At 49.6% G+C, this 24,697-nt stretch overlaps 1 protein-coding gene across 1 annotated transcript in view; it reads left to right on the top strand.

Annotated features, from left to right (window-relative positions):
* TPH2 (tryptophan hydroxylase 2) overlaps positions 1-24,697 on the top strand; it is an 81,808-nt gene that overhangs the window by 22,368 nt on the left and 34,743 nt on the right. The window contains exons 6-7 of the mRNA XM_041757047.1: positions 7,538-7,734; positions 12,352-12,487. Coding sequence (XP_041612981.1) covers positions 7,538-7,734; positions 12,352-12,487 — 333 coding nt within the window. The remainder of the gene's footprint in view (positions 1-7,537; positions 7,735-12,351; positions 12,488-24,697) is intronic.

The following is a 24,697-nucleotide window of genomic DNA, read 5'->3' as shown; positions in this document are numbered from 1 at the left end:
CTCCTTGATCTTTAGATTTGCGGCTTATTTCGGCCTGATTTGTTGGTTGAGCACCTATGATGCTCCAGACTCCACTCTGGGCGGCGGGGACAGGAAAATGAAAATGCAAACAAAGATCCCTGCCTTCAAGGAGCATAGGATGTGATGGGGGGATGGATCTAGCAGGCTAACGAGTGGGAAGTGTGGCCTCCCCTGGCCCCCTGGTCCTCCGGACCCCCCAAGACCCCCCTCCAGGCCCCCGGGTATCAGTGACAACATTTCATCCTAATGTGACTGAGTGTCCTTTACAGTCTGAGTTCTGAAGTGTGACTTTATCAGATGTGGGAGCTTTAGACTTTTCTCATTGCCTCTTGGAGATGAGTAGAAAAATGGCATTTGCTTTCCAGTTAAACTTTACTGGAACCCATTGACTCCCTTAGGGTTCATTTTCCTGGCTTGTGGCAACATTTTCTCCGGTGTCGGAGGCAGGTGCCCCCTGACCGCACAGCTCTGTGCATGAGGCCCCTGGGCCGGCAGGTGCGGTGCTAGGAACCAGCTCGGTCACCAGCGGCCTGACAGCACAGCGCCCGGCTGCCACCTCGGGTGTGAGCGGTGCCCCAGACGCTCGGTGACAATTGGCAATACATTTTGTGAGTGATGATTTTATTTTATTTATTTTTATTTTTTAAAAACATTTTATTTATTCATTCATGAGAGACATAGAGAGAGAAGCAGAGACACAGGCAGAGGGAGAAGCAGGCTCCATGCAGGGAGCCCGATGTGGCGACTCGATCCCCGGTCTCCAGGATCACACCCTGGGCTGAAGGTGGTGCTAAACCACTGAGCCACCCTGAATGATGATTTAAAACAAAAGAAAAATGACATTGGGGGGCGCCTGGGTGGCTCAGTCAGTGAAGCATCTGCCCGCAGCTCAGGGCACAGTCCTGGGGTCCCGGGGTCCTGGGATGGGGCCCATGTGGGGACTCCCTGCCCCGCGGGGGGGCCTGCCTCTCCATCTCCATCTCCTCTGCCGCTCCCCCTGCCACTCCCCCTGCCAAATAAATATTTAAAATCTTTTTAAAAAAAATGACATCGGATCCACATGAAGATTATTCTTCCAACGTGGGAATAATGTCAGTCTCGCTCTCCTGTATCCTATGCTGTCTCGGGCGGGAAGGAAAGAGGACAGATCACAGAGAGCTCCCTGGAAACACGCAGAATATGGGATGCTCCTCGCCGAGGCGGCCCCTGCATGTGTCCTAAGCCAAGAAGGCACAGAGATAGAGACCTCCCGCCTTCAGGTTTCCACGCTTCCTCCGAGGGCCTGTCCAAGCCCCTCGAGGAGCTGCTGGTGGCCACTGAGTTGCAATGCTGACGTAGTTTCCCATTTCAGCCCTGCTCCTCTCCCTTCTGCAAAGCCCCAGGTGGGAACGTCGGGCAAGAGAGCTCCACCGCAGGTGAGGAAGGAAGAAGAGCTGAGGCCCAGACAGAGGGACGAGAGGGACGAGAGGGACGGCCTCCCCCAGGCGACAAAGGGCTGAGGACGGGAGGCATCCCCTGGCCCAGCCCGGCCGGAGGAGCGCGCGGCGGAGCCCGGTGGGGAGCGAGTTCAGTCCTGGCGGCTTCCATCAGATCCCCGCACCTCCCCACCGACGCTCTGCTCACCGTTTGTCTGCTTCTTGCCACTCACTCCCAACCCTTTTCCCAAGAAACACTATCCGCCTCGTGTTTCAGCCAGTCTTGCCCCCTTGGGGTCAACACCGCCCGCCCGTAGGGTCTCCTGCGTGGACCGCGGCCTCGCTCCCCGCCCCACGTGCACACACTGCGTCTTGCATTTGGAATTCGAGCAGCAAGGACTTTGGGGGACGGCCAGGGCGGATCACTGTGATCAGATATTTTCTAATCCCCCAAATTAAAAAAAAAAAAAGTGTAAGAGAAACGCCCGTGGCTGGACCTGCTGGCGGAGGAGATCATTAAATAAGAGCAAAGCGTTGTTGCAGAAAGAGCTCTTGTGGGTCCAGCCTCAGTGGGTTAGGTGTCCCTGGATTTCAGTATCCAAAGCGTATCTGTTTTTTTGTTTTTTTGTTTCTTGTTTCTTGTTTTTTTTTTTTTTTTTTTTTTTTCAAAGTGTATCTGTTGCACGACTTGAGCAAGCTCAGGACGTGCCTACAAGAACTATCAATGCACCTGCCCCCCGTGACGTTCGGTCTCTGCGCTTTCTACTTTGTCCTCCCTGTGGGGACAGGGCAGGGTTTTCGGGGTCATCCTCAGTATTTCCAAGGAAGGTTCCTGGTCGTCTCCGCGGGATGTCTAATGCCAGGGGTTTTTCTCCCAGGGCTAGGCCTTGATTCCACGGTGACCGCGGTCGCCGCCTCCTGGGTTCGGGCATCCCCGAGCGCCGTCCGTCCCCCACGGTGCGTTTGAGGCCTTGCTTTCCAGTTATTTGGCAAGAGGACCAAGTCGGTGGTGAGTGGAAGCTCCTGAAAGCCGCCTTTCTTTCTTTTTTTTTTTTTTTCCGGTAATCTAGCAATCAGTGAATAATGATTTTGGTGGTTCTGGAGAATTCCGGAATCCCAGCTAATTCCGTATAAATGGAGGAGACTCCCTAAAGATCTAATTATAACACTTCCATGTCATTAGTTTGCTGGGAAGTCTCATCCTGTTGGGGTTTATACCAGCAGTAAAAAGGTTTTATTTCCCTCCACTCGCCACTTCCAACTGCATTGGGTTGGATTCCACTTTCCTGCTGGGAAGCAAGTTCCTTAGCAACACCGAGTTGGCTGTCATTTTCAATTATTAGTAAGGTCTCATTTGGGTATTTAAGGCCCAGTGCCATTCATTTAAAAAAAGATTAATCTCAAACGTGATTCAAAATGTGTCCCCCCCCCCCCCCCCCCGTTGTTTGGAGTGAATACATGTGCGCGTCATCATGTGTGTGTGCTGTTCTGAGTCGCCTCTCCTCTCCCTTCTGGGCCCTCATTCCCCTGCGGCTGGAGGCTGAGAGGAGGGAGCGAGGCAGCAGGGAGCGTTCCACAGGGCCGTTGGGACGTCCGCGGTGGGCAGGTGCAGGCCAGGCTGGGACATCTGTGGTTGGAGGTGCAGGCTGCGCTAGGACATCCATGGTGGGCAAGCGCAGGCCATGCTGGGATGTCCGGGGTGGGAGGTGCAGTAGTGGGAGGTGCAGGCCATGCTGGGACATCCATGGTGGGCAGATCAGGCCATGCTGACTCTGGTTTGGGCAGGTTGTCTCCGACAGGGTGACCCCTGCGGGGTGCTGTGCGTGGTTTCTTGGGCGCACCCTTCCCTCCATCTGTCCCAGGGCTGGGCGCCCACATCCCTGCTGTGGCCCTGTCAGTGGTCGTGCCCCCACACGACCTGGGTGTGCCCACGAGAGTCTGGGGCCCATCACAAAGCAGAAGCCACTTCTGTGTCCTGAGGACAGAGCAGAAGCAGGGCCTCTGAGGCCCCCCGTTTCCCTCCTAGGCCCATCACGCTGGAGTCGCAGACATCTCCAGGCTTCCCCGGGGTCCTGGCTCCCTGCTCACGTGAACCTCACGTTTCAGAGGACACGCGGCAAGGACTCCTGGAGTGCATGCTGCGAGTCCTGTATGGGCTGTCCTGCCCCTGTGGGTCCTTTTTTTAAAAAATATTTTATTTATTTATTCATGAGAGACACAGAGAGAGAGAGAGAGAGAGGCAGAGACACAGGCAGAGGGAGGAGTGGATCCATGCAGGGAGCCCAACGTGGGACTCGATCCTGGGTCTCCAGGATCACACCCTGGGCCCAAGGCAGGTGCTAAACCGCTGAGCCACCCGGGCTGCCCGGGGCTGCCTATGTTTTAAAATTAATTAATTTATTTGAGAGAGTGAGTGAGAGAGAGAGAGAGCAGGGGGAGGGGTGGAGGGAGAGGGAGAGAGGGAACCTCAAGCAGCCTCCCCGTGGAGCGCAGGGCCCAAACCAAGGGTGGCCCTGTGCTGCCTCTTGGTAAGCGGCCCAGCTCCGTCGGCGGGGCTTTCTCTAGGATGGGAAGCCCCTCAGTGACTTTAGCCTTGGCTGGAGCAGGGGTCTAGGACGCTGAAATACGGTGCTTGTCACACGTACCCTGAGACACATCCCCGTAGATGGGTGTGAAATGATTATGGGGATATATCCTGGACCCCGGAAACAGCAGCACCCCGCCCGTCATCCTGCTCACCTACGACTCACTTACCCCCACACAGGCTAGTGCCTGACAAGCCAAAGGTGGGCAACGCATCCTGTTTTCCCCATGGCGACGGTGTTTATCTTTCCAAATGTCCAATTTCGAAGTTGTATTTATTTTTTTGTATATTTTTCTTTCTGAAATTTCAGTTTTTTGTTTGTTTGTTTATTTATTTATTTATTTTAAATTTCGGAGTTTTAAAAACGTGCATGCATTCCCAGCGCCCCATGCCCTGCCTCCAGGCTTACTGAGAAGACTGAGTGAGCCCGTGTGGATCTGCAGATCCAGCAGGTACCCTGCTTACCTACGGCTGCATGAGGGATGTTCCAGGTATAACTACCCCTACCTACGGGCCTTATTTCAGTTTGGGATGTGAAAGTAAGTGGGGGTCTGGAATACATTTTTTATTTCTTTGGTATCCACTGATCAATTCAGCCCAGACTGGCTGGGCTTTAAGACTGGGCCTCGGGATCCCTGGGTGGCTCCGCAGTTGAGCACCTGCCTTCGGTCCTGGGATCAAGTCCCACATCGGGCTCCCTGCATGGAGCCTGCTTCTCCCTCTGCCTGTGTCTCTGCCTCTCTCTCTCTGTCTCTCATGAATAAAGAAAAAAAAAAAATCTAAAAAAAAAAAAAAAAAGAGGACCGGGCCTTAAGTTAGTGATTAATCAAGGATTAGTTCATAAAAACCACTTTAAAAATGGTGGAAAAGTGGCCCACGGTGAGCTCTCTCTCATTAAATGGGTTTTCATTATATAATCTTATCAGTGACAGAGAAAAGTAGGAATTTTTTTTCCTTGGCTCTTGGAATTTGGCTGTTAATAATAGGCATAAAATGGGACAAATTAGCATTGGCTTTGTGATGAAGTTGGCTTCTCAGCATTCGCCTTGAGTAGTCATGGGGCCGGGGGCTAGTGTGGAATCTGGGGAGGCTGAGGTCAGCGTGCCCTGCCATCAGGGCGGCCTGGGGCCCGGGAGGTGGCCAGTGAGCCGCGCAGGCGGGACAGAGGCGCGGAGACAGTGAGCTCGCCGCTGACCACCCAGTTCCCCAAGAGCGGGGCTGGACGTTCCTTATTGGGTCTCAGATCCGCAGGACTTGTTCCCGTCCTAGCCTCTGCTGGCTGTCCCTCGCCGCGTGGTCTGGGCGATGCTCGGCTCCCCTTCGAGATGCCCCAGGTTTGCAGACTCGTCCTGGGGGAGACGTTCGACCTAACAGCCTCTCCGCATTTCATTTACCCTTCCAGCCTCCCTGCTCTCCTACCTGCTGCTCTCGGGCCGCTCTTACTAGCTTTATTTATTTATTTATTTAGGTTACTTTATTTATTTAATAGTATTTTTTTATAAATTTATTTTTATTGGAATTCAATTTGCCAACATATAGAATAACACCCAGTGCTCATCCCGTCCAGTGCCCCCGTCAGTGCCCGTCACCCAGTCACCCCAACCCCCTGCCCTCCTCCCCTTCCACCACCCCTAGTTCGTTTCCCAAAGTTAGGAGTCTCTCATGTCCTGTCTCCCTTTCTGATATTTCCCACTCATTTTTCCTCCTTTCCCCTTTATTCCCTTTCACTATTTTTTATATTCCCCAAAGGAATGAGACCATATAATGTATGTCCTTCTCTGATTGACTTATTAGCTTTATTGGCTCACCTGACTCCAATTGATTTCGTTGGATTTTCTGGAACTGGAGGCAGATCATCTATATATTTATTTCCCTGCATCCTTTCTGTTTTTCTCTCTCCACTTCAAGCTCTCATCTTAAACTTATCGCAGATGCTATAAGCTTTAGCGGTCTTGATCTTCTCAGCAAATATTTGCCAGGTTGTAATTTCTTATTTGTTATCAGCCGCCGGGTTTAAACAAGGCTAATCTTGCTCTAATTTGGTTTGCGTAAGCCCCAGCCTTGGCACTCGGAGAAAGCGAATGCTAGCTTCTTGTTCTTTCTTAAGTGTGTTATGCCCTCATCCCTCCCATACTCACAGTTCATTTTTTTTAAGAATGAAAATTTGGGGGGATCCCTGGGTGGCTCAGCGGTTTAGCGCCACCTTTAGCCCAGGGCATGATCCTGGAGACCCGGGATCGAATCTTGCATCGGGCTCCCTGCATGGAGCCTCCTTCTCCCTCTGCCTGTGTCTCTGCCTCTCTCTCTCTCTCTCTCTCTCTCTGTGTCTCTCATGAATAAATAAATAAAATCTTTTTTAAAAAATGAAATCTTTTTTAGAAAACCACACTGAATTCTAAAGTAAGGGGTTTGCAAAGAGCACAATAGGGGCGCTCGTTAGGCACCACGCTCCTCCTCGCTTTAGGAGGGGGGTCAGCAAACCTTCCCTGCAGAGCTGCAGAACGTGACAATAGGGAGCTCCTCTGTGCCCCGCGGTCTGTGCCACGACCGCTCCTCGCACCTCAAGACAGCGAGACGGAGCGCACGCCAGCGGACCTGGCTGTGTCCTGACCACAGTTTGGGGCAGTGGGCTGGATCCCCAAGGGGAGCCCCTTGGGTCAGGGGAGGGAGAGGAGGCCGCGGGCCGGCCAAGGGGAGCATCCTGGCGGGCCAGGTGGGATCCCCGAGATCATGGGTCATGCCCTGGGCTGAAGGCAGGTGCTAAACTGCTGAGCCACCCAGGGATCCCCGAAGATTTCATTTTTAAGGACTCTGCACACCCGATGTGGGGCTCAGACCCACCGCGCCGAGACCCAGGGTCACGGGCCCTGCGACTGAGCCAGCCAGGTGCCCCCTAAGGATTGAGTCTGGTTGTTTTTTAGCAGTTCCTGGACATTTTACTCACTGAATGAAAAAATATCTCAAAATTATACGCAGAGATTGGGGTGGTTTCCCTGCAAGGGCCGGAGAGAACCCACAGGCAGTTTCATTTTCTAGCGACGACGTCCGTTTATTGCCATGGTTGGGTGGCAGCAGCTGAGGCTTCCAGAGCCCCGCTGTGCACCTGGGCCAGTTCTGTGAACGCGGGGCGCTCAGTGGCTGCTGGCGCGGGGCAGGGATGCAGACCCTACCACACCCCCATGAGGACGAGTGAAATAGGGCTTAGTCGAGTCGCTTATGTGGAAGTCCAAATCTACACACACCACTGTGGCAGGTAGTTCTTGGGGCGCCGGGTGGCCCAGTGGTTGAGCGTGTGCCTTGGGCTCGGGGCCCCCTCGGGGTCCCTGCTTGTGGGGGGCCTGCCTCTCCGGGGCCCTCTGCCCGTCCCTGCTCGGGTCTCAGGTCCGTAAAGGCGATGCTAAAGGCCTGACCCCCCGGGGGGGACCCTGGAAGGCCCCCCGGCGTCCCCCCTGCAGGAGGGGCCGGGCCCACGGGAGGGGCTGGGCCGCCTCGGACTGACCGCCGTGTCCCGGCCCAGCGGGCAGCCCATCCCCAGGGTGCAGTACACGGCGGAGGAGACGCGTACCTGGGGCGTGGTGTTCCGGGAGCTGTGCAAGCTCTACCCCACGCACGCCTGCCGCGAGCACCTAGACAACCTGCCGCTGCTGACCCAGCACTGTGGCTACCGTGAGGACAACGTGCCGCAGCTGCAGGACGTGTCGGCCTTCCTCAGAGGTGAGCCCCCAGCCCCGGACACTGCCCCCCCAACTGCCCCTGGCCCCGGGGACATTGTCCCCCCCCAAACTGCTCACCTCCCCAAACTGCTCCCCCCAAACTGCTCCCGGGGACACTCCCCCACCACTGACACTGCTCCCCCGCCCCCAGGGACACTGCCCCCCTAAAGCTCCCTCCTGCACACTGTCCCCCCATGATGCACCAGGCCGCGCCCTGCTCCCCCCAGGAGCACACAGCCCCCCCCCAGGACACACTGCTTCCCCAGGGGCACACGATGAACCAGTGGCCCTTCTGACAAATGGGGGAAGACTGTGCCCGCAGGACAGGAGCCCCGAGCAGCCAGTGAGCCCCCGGCCCCCGTGCATGGAGGGCCTCAGCCCTTGCTGGCTTGCTGGGGGGGCAAACCCCACAGGACGTCGGCAGGTGCAGCCTGGGGCTGTTTCTGATCCGGGAGCTGCCCTGGGGAGCCGCGTGGGGGTGCAATGACCTCGCACGTGACACTTTATGTGCTTTGCTAAGCGGCCGCGCAGGTGGACGGGGGACAGGGAGCCAGCGGCGGGGGCCTGGGGGTGGGGGGTGGGGGTGGAGGCAGTCTGTGAGCCAGGAAGTGCTGTCACACATACGTGCTGTGCCAGGGACTGTCCCCAGACATGGGTGGCCCCAGGTGCAGTTCCGTGGGCCCCCTCCTCATGCCTGGCCCGGGGGGCCGTGGGTGGGCTCAGCTGCCAGCTGCCCCACCAGCTCCTGTGCCCTTTCCCTCCCTGTCCCCAGAGAGCAGCTGTGAACCCAAAAGCTACCGCCTTCCTTCTTTCCTGCCCACCCTCCTTGCATGGGGGACCCTGTATCCTGCAGCCTCATCAGGGCTCCCAGGCCCCCTCAGCCTCCCGGCACACGATCCGTCTGTGGGACAGTGTCCCGCGGCTGCTGTAACACGTCGCCACAAACCCGGTGACTTACAGTGACACAGACCTGCTACCTTATGGTGTCAGAGACGAGAGGTCTAGCGCCAAGGTCCTGGTCGGGCCACATTCCTTCTGGAGGTGCTTTCGCAGGCCTGCCTCTTCCAGCTTCTGGGGTCTCCCCATGTTCCTCGTCTCCGTGGCTCTCGTCACGTCTCCTTCTCTCCCTGTGACCCTCCTGTGACCCTTCTTGCAAGGATCCCGGTGATTATATCAGACCCCCCAGAGTAATCCGGGATAACTGCCTCCTTGAAAAACCCTTAACTGGTCATACCTGCGGAGCCCCTCCTGCCACGGTCCCAGGTCCTTTGGGCTGTTAGCTTACGGGGCCTCCAGCGTTGCCGCCTCTAGCTTTGCTACCCTCGTGAGCCTGTGCTTTGCCTTCGTCCCACTGCCCCTACCCCAAATTGAGGTCCCTATTTTATACCCCTGATGCCTGTATCTTCTCCCCCTTACTCCCTGGTCCACCGCCTCCAGGGGAAGCTTCCTAAAGCATCGTGTCCTCCTGGCACTCCGCTCAGAAGCCATCAGTAGTTCCCCTTTGATTTTCCTGAGGTTGGACATTTTTTTTTTTTTTTTTTTTTTGGTAAAGGCCAGATCATGAATATTTTCATTTTTGTGGGCCCAGAGGCAACATTGGCCCAGTCCTATATAACTGTTTCTATGTGACTGTTAAAGAAACGTAAAAATTTTTTCTTGGCTCGCGGGGTGCATGCAAACCAGCGGGGTTTGGACGCCAGGCCATGGTCTGCTGATCTCTGGCTGACCCGGGCCGTGTTGAACCACTCAGCCTCAGTTCCCTGCCCTGGGCTGGCTTTCTGAGGTGGTGCGCTGTGCCGTACAACCCCTGTGCTCCCCGTGGGCTCCCCACACCTTTGCGCAGGTTCTGTCCCTCCATCCCTCACCTCTCAGAGTCCATCCTTTCTTCCTCTCTGAGTCCTGATGGTAGGAGTGATCAAGACCTTCCCTCTAATCGCTCATCCTAGATCACGTGCATGTCAGGCTAGAGACGGGGCGGCCGAGAGCAGGGACACGGACGACTGCACCTGGTGCGATGGGAGCGCCCCTGGTGTGACCCTCACCCACGACATCTGTTACCACGGGAGGGCAGGAGATCGAGGGCCACCCACCAGTGCCACTGACTTAGGGCCTGATTACATGATGCCGCGTGTTGCTGTTTAGTTGGGTTACAGGCTCCCTAACGGTCTTGCCTCTCGCCCGTCCCTGCTTCCCACAGTCTTACGTGGATGTTACAGATTTGCCGCGGCCTTGGTTGCTCTTATACAGGAACTGCTTTTCACTGCGTTTTTTCCCAAACCCCAGTAAATTAGGGTCCCACCCCATATTTTTTGCTATATCCGTCTCCCAAATTAATATTGCTGTGAGAGACTGGATGGTATGGCATGGACTCTGGGCACAGTGCCTGTGCTGTATCCCCATTCCGTCTCTCTGCTCCTGACTGTGTGGCCTCTGATGAGCTATCTTTTTATTTTATTTTATTTTATTTTATTTATTTTATTTTATTTATTATTTTATTTTATTTATTTATTTTATTTTATTATTCATTCATTCATTCATTCATTCATGAAAGACACACAGAGAGAGAGAGAGGCAGAGACATAGGTAGAGGCAGAAGCAGTCTCCCTGTGGGGTCCTGATGTGGGACTCGATCCTGGGACCCGGGGATCACGACCTGAGCCAAAGGCGACACTTGACCCCTAAACCACCCAAGTGGCCCTGTGATGAGCTATCTTAACCTCCCTGGGCCTCAGTTTCTTCTCTGCAAATGGACATAATCATTTTACCAACCTTACACAGTGACCGGGAAGGGAAGCTGGTATACCCAGAGCCCTAAAGTTATTTTATTTTATTTTAAGATTTTATTTATTTATTCATGAGAGAAACAGAGAAAGAGAGAGGCAGAGACACAGGCAGAGGGAGAAGCAGGCTCCATGCAGGGAGCCCTGACGCAGGGCTCGATCCCGGGACCCCAGGATCACGCCCTGGGCTGAAGGCATTGCTAAAGTGCTGAGCCACCTGGGCTGCCCGTAAAGTTATTTTTTAAAGAAATATTTTATTTGATTATTGAGAGAGAGAGAGAGAGAGAGAGAGAGAGCGAGGATGTAGGGAGTGGGGAGGAGAGCAGAGGGAGAGAACCTCAGCTGAGACCTGAGCTGAAACCAAGAGTCTGAGGCTCAACCAACGGAGCCACCCCGGTACCCCACCCTAAAGTCATTAGGGTGGAGTGTAGCAGAGTCATAATTCTTAGGGCTATTGTAATTGTTCTTGCTGTTATTCTTCACGACCCCTGTGAACTGGACACAGGGAGCTCAGTCCCCATCATTCACTGGCACACACAGCAAGTGTAATGTAAATGTGTGTGTTTTTTAGAATTATTTTATTTTTTAACGGACTCTCTTTTAAGTACCTGATTTATTTACAAAAGGAAGCATTTAAGGTGATGATATCCATAAATTCAAAGTTCTTGATGCATTAGTTACATATTTAAAAAAATTCATATGAAAATAAGATACATAACTTCAAATAAAGAACATTCTTCCGTGTGCCGCTACTCAGGCCCCACACGTGGGATATACTGGTTTAATTGACATAAAATAGAAAAAAGAAGAAAATATACTTCTCTTTTTGGTAGTCAGTAGGGAACAATCCGAAGTAAAAGCTTGTAGAACGAGCTCATAGCGCTGTTAGAATTATGGGTCTGAGGAGGCCTGAGAACAGGAATGTTTTCATATAGATATCAGAAATCCCAGGATGGACTCGTTTTATAAGCTTAATTGGTTCTTGCCTTTAAAATCCATTTTAACCGTTCTGAGGTGCTCTCCTAATGAGATGAGGTTTTCAGAATGGGAGCCTTTACAGTGCTGGTGTCAGAGATAAGAGTAGCTCTCCTGTTGTAAATTTTCCGGGCCTTCACTGCAAGCGAGCCTTCGGTAGCCCTCAAACCCACAGCACCGTTGACCCACAGCCTAATGGGGTTAGCGGTATAGGGCAGCTTCGTAGACTGTGTTATACTCTGTTTATTTGCCTCCTCTTACCACAGCCCAGGAGCACGTGTAGCTCTAGTGTTCCTCTTCAAATGATAGCAATTAATGTGATGGTTTTCATAAAATCACAGAAAACAACGACGTGGAGTGACGGAGTCCGGGATATTGACAGTAGAAAGCAATGGTGTGACCTGAATCCACGAGGCTAGTGACGGGGGCGGCGGTGGTGGTGGTGGTGATTTAGCTTGTGTGTTGATGGGCCACACACAGGTGGCATGGGTGTGTCATTTAGAAAGATGCCAGGTGACATGTGGCAAGCATCACTCTCATTGTGATCTTGCCCTGTGAGTTTTGAGCTTTCATGTCCTCATTTAGCTTCTGAATTTAAATCTTTAAAAGAATTTTTTTTCACCTTTCTTTCCATTTTAATGAGTGTCTTGTTCCCCTGGAAACCGTCACGCGGGAGCATATTTTAGTAATCAAAAGCCACAAACGTGATAGCTCTTGATGGTAGATGCCATTCACTTGTCAAGAGTTCTAAGACCTTGTTGACTTTGTTTCTAGAACGTCCCGGTAAATAATAGGACGCCCTGCTTGGGCCCTCCAGTCTTGTCGAGCTAATACTTAGTTGGCTGTTTATGATGACATTTCAGAAAGATCAGGCTTCACGGTGAGGCCCGTGGCTGGCTACCTGAGTCCGCGAGACTTTCTGGCAGGACTGGCCTATAGAGTCTTCCACTGCACCCAGTACGTACGGCATGGCTCAGACCCCCTCTACACGCCGGAACCGTGAGTACCCACATCGCATTCCCAGGCTGAATGGAGGCCACCACCCTGTCCAGTGGTCAGATTGATGTAGGCCCTCCCTTACCTCCAAGTAACTTCATCTGCGAGCTGAGCGCTCACCGAAACATCAGCTTCCTGGGTGATGCACCAGCTGGGCGTGCAGGCCCTCCAATAGTCTCACTTTAGTTTGCCTCCACTCAACCTTTTGCGCTGGCCAGGCTCTTGGTGACCTTGCTCCTGAAAAAGCGAACGTTCCATAAAGCCGTGATCCACTCCATATAGACCATTCAGACGATGTTGCCTTTGGAGAAGCAGGGCTCAAAGTTCTAATAATAAGGACAATCCCGACATGCCAGGTGCTGCTCTCATGAATTCATTCAATCCCCAATGGAAATTCCTCAGCGTAGATGGTTATTTCCAGTCTTACTCGTGAGGAGATGCAGGCACATTGGGATAAGTCAATGTCAGCACAGCAGGACTCCCATGTCTCTCCCGGGGGGAGGCTCCTCCGCGTGAAGGACGTCCACGTCCACCTGCTGTGGCAGTTCTCAGATATGCTTGCTACTGAGTCCTTCTCCTTTAGTGTTTTTCATCAGCCCTAAAGGTCAGAACTTTGGGCTGTGTTCTTCCTGCCATCTTTGTTTCTCAAACAGTCCTCCAGTCCTCCCCATGACCTCTAGATATATATTGAGTTTGTGATTCTTCTTTGCCTCTGTCAGCTTTCCGTAAGAGCATCTACCTTTGGGGCTTTTATCCGTCCTCTCCTGGACAATGGGTGGCCAAGGGATGGGTAAGCTGTGAACCCTCAAGTGTTAATATTTTGGCCTTAGTACACATGGATGGTAGAGTCTCTAGTGGTGAAATCCTGGCCCCATTTCCTTAAACTTACTGAATTTTCCAGGGCCTTGGAGCAGACACAAATCTCTTCTTCTCTGGGAAACACTTGCCACCCGTAAGCACACTCACTCCTTCCATAGCAAATCTGTCATTTACTTTCCTTAGTATCCATCTATTACAGGTAGTTAGCCTTGCTAGCTCTTAGCATTTTAACTTGGGTCTTCTATCTTTGCCAGAATTATAAACTACTTGAATGTTTCTTTGTGTGCTTCTTAAAAAAATAAACATCTATTGGGAGATTGCGATATGCGTGGGTTAGCTAGGAACAAGACAAGGTCCCTGTTCTCTGGGGCGAATGAGTGGGGGGTGGGGGACATGGTCAGCATACAAACACATAGGTAATATGGTGTCAGGCACAAGTGCTATGAAGTGCCCAAAGTGCTGGAAAGACAAATAAAGCAGGGTGAGGAGATGAAGAGTAATGGACAGTGCTCTTTTGGGTTGAGTCATCAGCAAGACCTCTTGGGAGGTGACATTTGAGCAGAGACCTAAATGCAAATATCTCCCAGTAGAACATTCCAGATAGAGAGAAAAGGGCAAGGGCCAAAAGCCCCAATGGCTGGGAGTTGTCATAGGTTTCTGCCCCTTTGGGATCCACTTGAATGAGTGTTTACCCCTAATCTTATCCCAATTTGTTACCCAGTCTTCTTCAGGACATTGGGGTTATCACTTGGCTTCTGTTGCTTACTAGGATAATCTTGTGATTAATGGGCTGCCATAATCTTTAGTGGGGAGCCTGAGAGTCCTTGGAGGTTCAAGCAGTTGAGGAGCTGCTGCTGGTGGAATTAGGCAGGGATTTGAGTTGAGTCTCTGAGGCGGGCAGGAGGCTCACTGACCAGGTAGGTCCCCACAGGGTCACTACCTTGCTTTTTTAGCTCCTTTCAGCTTCCCTGAAAGTGTTTTCAGGGTAAACAAAGGTTACTTATAGGACTCAAGACATTTGGAAAAGAAATGCTTCTTACAGTGCAGTGAGTACTCAAAGGAACATTGTCAGAGTTAGAAAGGCAATCTCTAAATCTAGCCCAGAGGGTTTACAAATGGCCCTGTTTACAAATAGCAGGCACTTTGTTAGTTCCTTTTGAATAACTGGCCCCCCTGAGACCTGTGATCCATGCCAATAGGTATGCAGAGAGAGAGAGGGCAGAGAAATGAGATTTTAGCCACGGAGGTCTATAAAATTTTGGGATAATGTGTTACATTTTTACCAAAGTACTTTCAGCCAATTCATTCAGCAAACATTTATGTGCAATGCTGGCAGGGAGGTGCAGCGGATTCAAAGATGAATAAAATACAGCAGCTGTTTCTTAAAGCAGCTCACATTCTGGTAGGAGAGATAGAAACATAAATAATTATGAAAGAGTGTGGTTGGGCTCTAAGGAGGGTGTGTGCAAAGTGTTACAGGAGTGAAAAGGAGGGAGCGGTCCTAAACAGCTTTTCAGAGAGGGTATAAACTGAGTGCGGGGAGGTCTAGAAGGGGGAATAGGAAATTGTTCTTGTCCAAGGCAGGGTGCGGGGAAGGGGAAAGCTTTCAAGTCAAGGAAGCAGCAAGGACAAAGTTGTGGAGGCTCACAAGAGGCATAAATGAGCAAGGCTTGTCACACAGAGTGGCCAGAGCACAGGGTGTGCGTCAGGGATGGCATTTTTTGGGGATACAGTAGGAACGATCACTTGTCAGACGAGGACCTTTGGGCTGAATTCTGTAGGCAACAGGAGCTATCCAGGGTTCTGAAGCATGATCTCATACTTGGGTTTGGGAAAGACGATGTCGGGGGTAGTAGCTGGGGAAGCGTAAAGAGTGAACTAGCCTGAAATCCAGCAGGAGCTCACATTCCAGTGAAAGAATATCGTTTATAATTTCTTGAACTAGAAAAAATCGGTGGGCTAGGACATCTATGTGGGAAACCCCATCATGATGGAATGAACAATATTTGGTGACTGTAATGAGGGTGAGGAGAGAGTCCTCAGGGTAACTCTAAGGTTTTTAGATTGGGAAGCTGAATGGATAGCTTTTTTTTTTTTTTTTTCTAATAATGACAGAGAATATGGGAGCAGGATCGCGCTTGGAGGGAAGAGGGAAGGAAGGAGGGAATGGAGAGGAGAATTTGGGTTAGGACATGTGATTTTTGAGGTGCTGATGGGTGGGACCTCCTGGAAAAGCCCCTGGTAGTTGGAGACAAGTATGTGGAGTTCAGAACTGAATTGAAAGATCCCACTAGAGATGTGGGTGTCTTCTTGCATGACTCCCATGACGCCCCAGACAAGAGGAGCCTTACGTCAGAGGATGGAAATGTGGGATTCAGTAACTTGGGTTGTTTTTTTTTTTTAAACAACAGACTCTTTTTGGGGGGGATGGGGTGGGTTTTATGTTATTCCTTTGTTGTGTGTATGTAATTTTCATTTGTTTGTTGAATTATTATTATTTTATGAGTAGGTGATACGTGTGCATGATTCAGAATTCAAAGCCTACTGTGAACAGTGACTTCCTTTTCCTCCTCTGCTCCCTTGACACCCATTTCACCTCTGCACAGGCGACCATGGCTGCCAGTTTCCACTGTCCCCTTCCAGCAATATACTAGACATAATTCTCTATAAAGACCCCTTTAATCCAGATGTATTGCAAACTCCTAAATCCCTTCCCAGCTGCAGCTGTTGAATGGATGGGACCCCACACTGGGAGTGCTGTTTCCTGCCCAAGCACTTTTCCAGGCATTGCCTTTGTAATGAAATCCCATTTCCTCAATTGAAAACCAACCAGGGGGCAGATTCTCCAATTTGTGAAGTTCACCATGTTCGGTGCTTCCAAGTACCCGCCTTCAATTGCTGAACTGTTGTGGTGGAGGCAGCACTAATGAGACAAAGGTGAGCCCTGAAGATGCCGGTGGAAATGAGAGTGAAGGTGGCCAAAAGACATTATCTGAAAATAAGAATTTTATTTTCCTTTTTGGTCCTAGTAGCCTGTCTTTTGATATCTTAGCTTTCAACAAATACTGGATTTTAAATGTGTCTTTGGCCTGTTTTTACATTTTGCATGTTACAGACTGTTCTCTAAACTTGGCTGGATAGGGGGACTTTCATGTAAAAAGTGATGGTTGATTGGATGGGTTCCTTGGGGGGAGAGTCTTCTGGCCTGAAAGACAGCAGTGAGAGTTGTGGAGAATCAGGGGCTCTCGGTTTTCTTGGTAGGAGGACTCGCTTTTCCATGTGTTTCTACCTATATTGAAAGGTCACCACTTTGCTGGAAGTGCAGAGACATCCTTCTGCCCTGCACGCAGCGCCTGACGCAGTGCAACTCCTAAGTCCCTTCCACAACTTTAATCGGCTGCTATCACATGCAACCTTATCAGTGATGGAGTATTGAAATTTGTAAATGGTTTCCTTTAAATCAGTTGGGTCAAATTCAGGGTTGTTCCAATAATAGCCCCCTTCTCACTCAGAGCAATGAAAGATGCAGAGCTCCAAGCCCCATGGTGTGTGGGCATCACCTGGCACGGGAATGGTGCCAGAGCACCAAGTTGGAAAGGTCCACCATCTCCAGGTCTCCTCTTCACCTCTTGGAGAAATCTTTTTGCACCCTCTGGCCACCTCATCTTTTCTCCTCCTCGGCACTACTGATATTTTGGATATTTGGGGCCAGGTGATGCTTTGTTGTGGAGGGCTGTCTTGTGCATTGTAAGATGTTTAGGAGCCTCCCTGGCCTCTAACCCCTTCGTGTCAAGAGTTCCCTTCCCCTTAAGCAGAGGTGACAACCACAGGTGTCTGCAGATATTGCCAAATGTCCCCTGATGGGGGCAACATTACCCCCAGTGAGAACCACTGTTCTGGAAGAAATTTGATGGGTTGTGTTAACATTGTTGCTCTGTCTGCCAATGATTGCCTCCTGTCGACTCTGTTTCCCTTCTGAAACACAAACAGCAGTATGGAATCAAATCCCCTTGGTTAATCTCTGCTCTCTGTTGCACTTGGAGAGACAAGTCTAATCACGTCAAACTGTATCTTCTGCTTCTCTTTTGCCTCATCCAAAACCTTATGCTCCAGCTGTACTGGACTTCTCACCATTCCTGCCATCCCGCTGGCTCCTGCCTCCACCCCTTTGTACAGGTGGTTCATTCTGCCCGAAATGACTCTAGTAAAACCCTCTTAATTCTCTAGGATTAAAGCTCAGTCACAACCTTCTCTGTGAAGTTTTTTCTAGGCGGAGCTGGACGTTCCTAGAATATTTGGCCTTACTTCTATGATAGTACTTGCGACACAGAGTGGTAATGACTTGTTCACGTGTCAGTCTCCTTCATAAGAAGGTAGTTAACTCAAAGCCAGTTGGCAAAGGCAATGCAGAAGCAAGATCGCTGCAAGAGGTTGCAGCGCATCCCCAAACCTGGCACCGAGGGTGAGAACTGAGTCCTGTGGGGCCGAGACCATGAATATCACTACTACTAGGTTTGAGGTACACTCAAAATCCCAGACTCAGTCTGAGATCCATGGAGTGAGGGACGACAGGGGAATAAATGGGTTTATTTGAAGTGCTGGGCATACACGGTGTGGTGGTGAGACCTCTTTCTGAAAGGCTGCAGCCCCATATTGGAGAGTGCCTTCTGTTCTCCCTGATGGCCCTACCCCGATTTAGGGACTTCCCTGAACATCCTTCCATGAAGAAGGTCTTTTTGCACATCCAGTGTCTTCAGGTAAAATCCTGGACCTTTACAGGTAGGATTATAGGCAGCGCCTGAAGCTGTAAGGGTATGTCCCTTGGGTCAGAGAGCCCCTGCTTCAGCCACACCCAGTAAGGGCCAACCTATTTTGCTCACCTGTTTTGTTTAGTTTCAGAATAAAAGAGTGGTTATTCACTGTGAAGCAGAAGAAGAGGAACAAAAGGAAATGGGCAGGTCGTCCCCACCTCCCCTTTATTATATGAGAACAAGAGAGGGAAAGAAGGAAAGAAACTGTACTTTACATGGTGCTGAAAAAATTTATTCCCCCCGCTTTGGTAACTAACCCTAAATACTGTCCCACTTGCAAGGCAGGGGAGCTCAGTGCCTGAGCCTTAACAATAATGTTATTCTGCAGCAATGTTCTAAATTATATTTGAGCTCATATTTAAAATATGACATTAAGAAGAAGTTCTGTGAGGTTGGCAATTCCTGCCAAGCACTGGTGTGGGTCCCTGAGGGACTGATCACCGTGTGGATGGATGTGCTGTCCCCGTCTGGCGGGTGCGTGCTCCCGTCCCAGGGAAGAAAGCGGATCAGAGAGGGCGCAACATCCCTGGATTCGTCTCTATAAGCTTCTTGCTGGAGTGGCAGCAATTCAGGAGTCCCAGGCATAGGGGGATGGGAGGGAAGTTGTAGGGAGGGACCTTTCCCTCTCTCTCCGGTTTGCTCTCTGATGCCAGGCTTCTGGTTTCCAGAAGGTGCTTTGGATTTTCAGATGTGGTATATACTCCACTCTCCCTAGTTCTGCTCTAATTCCTTTGACTTTTCTTCTCTGGGCACCTCCTCTAGGGGACATGTGGTCTCTAGCCTTCACAGTCCCTACAGACTTCTTGGCTGTGTTCTGTGCCAGGTGGGTGCTGAACACCTGCTCATTGAATCTGCATGTGCACAGGTACTTGTGTATATGATTCTCAATTACCTCTACGGTCCCAATGCCCAGGGGTTTCTAGAAATGTAGAGCTCTTCAATAAGAAATATAGTTCAAGAAAACTGTATTCCTTTGGTGCCGGATTTTGTGCTTTCTCCAGGAAGCTGTGTGGATTGACTGCAATCTCAGAAATGAAGGAGTGTAGGGTAAGAAGACTATTTTCTAAAGCATTAATCCTATATCTATATATTCCTGAATAACCTGGTCTTGTTCTTCTGAGTACAGGCCACATCTACCCTGATCTAGATTTCTGGTTGGATTTGCCTAGCTGCCTCATGGTTCTGCACTGAGTGGAGCTGAAACTTGACCATCGCCCAGAGCGGTGCTGAAATACACCTCCACAGCATAACCCCTCCATCTCTTGTCTACTGCTCAGGAGAAGCGAGCGGGAATTTTAAAATACAAACCTACATTCTTCGACATCGGTTTCTTGAGGTCAAGCCAGTTCGCTATCCGTCTTTCTGGAATAACTATTGCCAAAGTCATGAGGCAATTCTGCACCAAAATCCCTTTTAAAAATGCTTCAGTGAAAACATTTAAAGATATTCATTCTATTTTATTTTCAGTTGTTGGGCTTAACACGCCAGTAACGGAAATATACTTGGCACCGCACGATATAAGCTCATTCAGCCCGGGAGTCCCTGATTCAGAACTCCTTCGGCACGATCGATTATTCAGCACATAGTGATGTGGGCATATCCTCTTCTGCTCTTTCCTGCTATGTCACTTTTCAAATCAAAGGGCAAACTTCCACCCTGAAGAAATAATTGATGACACCGCTGACTAAGTGCATTTGCGTTAGGGAAATTCTTTCTTGTCGCGGTTGAACATTTTAGGGGCAATTCATGTTATCTCTGAATATGACTGTTTTAAAGTTTTAAAAAGGGTTTGCAAAAAGGCGAGTCTTCTTATAATTGCTGCTGTGTTTCAGTTTTACAAGAAAAAGTGTATTACTTCTGACAGCGTTTTTCATCCAAGTAAACGGATTTTACGCATAGCCCTTGCTTAGCAGAATGGAACGCTCTCTAGAACCGGCAGGAGACTCCGTTTATTTTCTTTTCTCATGGCTCAGACATTAATCCTCATTTATTAAGTGATAATGTCAGCAGGTAAAGACGTAGGTTTTCACGTTTACAAGAAAATGGGGCTGCCCCTCTCTTGATCTAACAGATGCCTCTCACTAAGGTCCGCAAGGAGAGGCAAAGGAGGGCCTTCCCATTGGCAGTTTTCCCTCCTTGCTGCCGCCGGAGAGATTCTGGGCGGGTGAACTTGTCTGACTTAAGCCCTGACCGCCTCTGCTCTTCCTCACGTCGGGCCTTGCCGAAGGCAGGTCTGGGCAAGGTCTCACTGTGGAGCTGGGAAGATAAACCACAACCCTACAAAGTTCGACCTTCATTCCTGCAAACTCCTACGAGCTCTGTGCAGCCTAAGCTCGCTCTTTCTCAGAGGATCTGGAGCACGGCCACAAGGCCCCTGGCCGGCCTGCCGGCTTCCTCCACGGCGCGGTCCCCGTGGCTGCTGCTGGGGCTTGCAGAGAAGCACTGCTACCAGCAAGTCTCAGAAATTAGCAAGTTCTCAGAAAGCAGATCCCATCTGGCTCCCTATCCTTGCATTTTAACCCAGAGCTCAGGCCCTTAGCGCTGCACCGTCTTCTCCCTCAGGAGAAGTTTGGTTCGGGCTCTCTCATGGCCAGTTAAGACATGACACAGAGGCCCCAAGGCCTGGAAGTCTGGTCATCCCTTCTAGACCAACAGACAAGTCCAATAACAGTATTGGTAGCAGCAGAAGCAACAGAAACCTTTTTTTTTTTTTTTATTATCAACAAGTGTGTATTTAGTGACTATTAGGCACTAGGCACGGTTTTCAGCATCGTATGTGGAGTGAGCTCACTTAATACAACAACCCTCTGAGGGGTTGTTGCTGTTATTATTCTGAGTTTGTGGATGAGGAAACGGAGGCACAGAGAGGTTAAGGGGCTTCCTAAGGTCACACAGCTGGTGGCAAGTGGGGAAGTGAAGATGTGAGCTCAAGGAGCAGCGTTCGCGTCTGCGAGATTAGCCACTACTCTTTGTTAAAGGTACCGCTAAACAGGAAACATTTAGAGAACGTTGAGATCCTTCCCTCTGGAGAGCGACCACAGGCCAACCAGAAGCGAATCACCACACCATATATGACCAAGTATGAGCGAGCCTGCGTACTCGGCACCCGTGCCCTTCAGATCGCGATGTGTGCCCCTGTGATGGTGGAGCTGGAGGGGGAGACAGATCCCTTGCACTGTCACAATAGGCATACAATAAATGCTTCCTGAATGAAATTTCAAAACTCAAAACCTGTTGTGCGTGAAGGTGAATAGCTTCTTTCTTGGTTTCTCTAATTTACAAATTTTATGTAAGAGAGTCAACAGGGACAGCCGTACTTTAATCTGGTGGCCGCGCTTTGCCAGAACCCTGAGCACTGTCGGGTCCAGAGCTGTGCAGGCCCCATCGAGTCTTTGGTCATGCGCTCAGTCTTTGTTAGATGCCTGCCCCTCACTTTTGATCCCAGATCCTGCCCTCTTGATCAAGGGGAGGCATCTCCCCTTTCACTGAGAGAAAGGGACCCTCCTCTCTCTAGTGAGGACATGCAGATAGGAAGATGCTGAGTCCGCATCCTCAGGCAGAAGGGCCTATGGGCTGCTTGCCCGAAATCCAGGCCTGCTATCAGCTCTCAGCCACGGCTGGCTGTCGGCAAGCCACTTAACCTCTCTGTGTGAGGGATGATGAAATAATGCTTTGATCTTTGCAGAGAGAAAAAAAAGCTTTATGTAAATACCAAATAGGTCCACTCTTTCTTCGTACCTCTTAAATTCATGAGGAAGCTGATGGGCCTCATAAAATTCCAGCTTAGTTACGAGGTCACGTACATTCCTCGACCTGGACTCCCAAGTCTTCAGTCATAAAATTGTGTCTCGTTTTGGGAGATGCCTAAAAGCAAAAATAACCCCTAGGACTTTTTACAGGGCCTTTTGTCTCAGGAGCCCCAAGCAGTCTAACAATGGATATTCTATGAAAAAAAAAAAAAAAAGCACTATACATTATTTAAATCCTGTGCATTTTGAGACTGAACTTATACCCAAGTGCCTGCTGGAGCTGTTTCTGTCCTTTTAGGCGGCAGTGACTTGAGGTAAAGCCGTTATATATATATTAGCAGTTTTAAAGCAGGATTCCTTCGCACCCCCCCTTCCAAGGTTTGCCTTCCTTGTGTGGTGCTTGACGTCTAAAATTAACACCATACCCAAACCACAATCTTCATTCCCTCAAGTGCCATGTAGCTGGGGAGAAGCTCATTTCCATGCTTTCAGGTGTGGAAGACCAAAATGATCCAGGAAAAGTCTTTTTTTTTTTTCAGGAATATTTGCATTTTTAAATTGCAAGTTCAGAAGAAGAAATTTAAAGTGATTGAATTTTGAATTTTAGGCAAGGACGAGGTTAACCGCTAGTCACATGTCTCCACTGCTGGAGACAGGATTACGTCTGTTGACAGGCACAGAAGCCACCACAAAAGGGAAGGAAGAAGGGATCTGGCATTTCCTACACATGTTCCGTTGGGCTTGCATCATTCCACTCATCTTTTTGAGGGAGGCAGGACTATCACTATCTTACAGATGGCAAATCCAAAGTTCAAAGAAGTCAGGTAATTCCGCTATGGTCACACAACCAGGAGATAGCAAAACCAAGCCCTAGTCCAATGCTATTATGCTACACTGGAAATTAGGAAAATTGTACTTGGATGCACTTGGATTTACCTCTTTATGGAGCTGAAGAGTCCCAGGACCAACGATCTGCTCAGCTGAGTTAAAATGGCAGTTCTTGAGCGTCTATTATGGGCCACGCACCCAAGGACGAACGTGTTATGACATCTGTCCTGCAGAGGGTTGCTAGTTCTGTTTAAGTGATAAAATTCCTCCAAAAGGGCAGACTTACTGAAGTACAGTAAATGTTGCTGTAAGTATAATTTAGTGGAACGTCATTAATAATACATCACTCATCGGGAACATATGTTTTCAACGTGCGGTCTCACTATGTCGTTTGAGAACTCCATGAGCCAGGGAGCCATGTAATCTCCATTCCAAAGATGAGAAAACAACACATCCGTGCTGTTCCAGTATGGTAGAGATGCAGCTATTGACATTTATTAATTAAAATTAAATTAACTGTGAATTTAGTTCCTCAGCACCACTAGCCACAGTTCAAGTGTCCAGCAGCTACCTGTGCCAAGAGGCTACCATATTGGATGGTGCAGATATGGGATATTTCCACCGATGAAGACAGTCTTATTGCAAAGAACTGCTCTAAGTCACTTGCCTATGTGGGAATGTGGGAAATGGACTTGGGTCTGACTTCAGAGTCTATACTTTTCAGCATTCTGTTATACTGCATCCTTAATATTTAGTGAACTTTGGAGGAGGCAGCAGGGAAAGAATTAAAAATCTCTTATTTCTTCCAGAAACAAGAAGTATCTGAGATAATGGGGGAACTAGAGACATATCAACAGTTTCCCTTGCAGCCCTTTTATGGGTCTTGTAAGAACTGGAAACTATGTCTCTCACTGGATTAGGAAAGTTAGTACTTGCTATTTGCCCTTTTATGGAACCATAAGGTGACTTTGCCAAGAGTTATTCTAGGATTATGTCTTATTTACTTTTAAGCGTCAGTTCCTAACATAGTACTTGGTACATAATAGGCATACAATAAATGCTTCCTGAATCAAATTTCAAAAAAGATAACTGTAATATCTTCTGTCAGTCTCAAAAGAATTGTAGAGAAGGAGAGTAACATTGGTGGCCTTCCTTATGATTCCTAGGGGGGGAGAAAGTAAAGAAGATTTCCTCCAGGCCAATATCCAAGTGCTCGGCTTCATAGAAAGAGGGCCGCATATCTATTTATCTACACCGCAGATAGAGATAGAAGAGGAGGGCGTGATCATAAGGGCTGCCTAAAATTTTATCTGGGCCAGATTTTACAGTATGCTATTTTAACTCTAAACCAAAGGAACTCCGTATATGGCTCCAAGGCAAGTACTGGAGAAAAATTGCCTCGATACCAAATTAATTCCCGTTATCATCTCCTTGGTGCAGTGAAAACAAACCAAGTCACCCCTTTTCAGTGCGTCCTGGAGTGTGATCCCAGATTACTTGCACCAAATGTTGTGCGAAAGCTGGAAAAAAATACCCGCCCCCCCAATTTTGCCTCCCAGCTCATCCTCCTGCTTCTTTCCACCAGTGCAAACTCCCCACCCCTCCCACTCATCTTGCTTTGCTTCTCATCATGATTTAGCTACTGTGTTGGCTTTTGTGTCATTTAGAACAAACAAAACCTATAGAAATATGGTTTAAGAGACAGATGCACTGATTTGGGATGGGAAAGCAAATGTTGGATGCTAGCTCACTGCTTCTTAAAGGCTTTAATTTACAGCAGAAATAAAAAGGAGTTGTTCAACACATAGCGTGAGGAGTCAGCTTTGAAAACTGATAAGAGGAGAAAAATGCCAGACTCATTCTGAATGTGAACTTAACAACCAGGACCCTTATTTCCCCCGCAGCAAGATGATCACGACTTTCTTAGAATGATTTAAGAATTCCCTGGAGTCATTGCCCAGGCCCTTTGGAGGGCCCCTTTCAGCAGGCTTTAGAATCCTCCTAAC

The sequence above is a fragment of the Vulpes lagopus genome, chromosome 5 (assembly GCF_018345385.1).
Source record: "Vulpes lagopus strain Blue_001 chromosome 5, ASM1834538v1, whole genome shotgun sequence".
Classification (NCBI taxonomy): domain Eukaryota; kingdom Metazoa; phylum Chordata; class Mammalia; order Carnivora; family Canidae; genus Vulpes; species Vulpes lagopus.
Note: the sequence above shows the minus strand (reverse complement) of the source record. Positions and strands in the feature narration are given on the sequence as shown.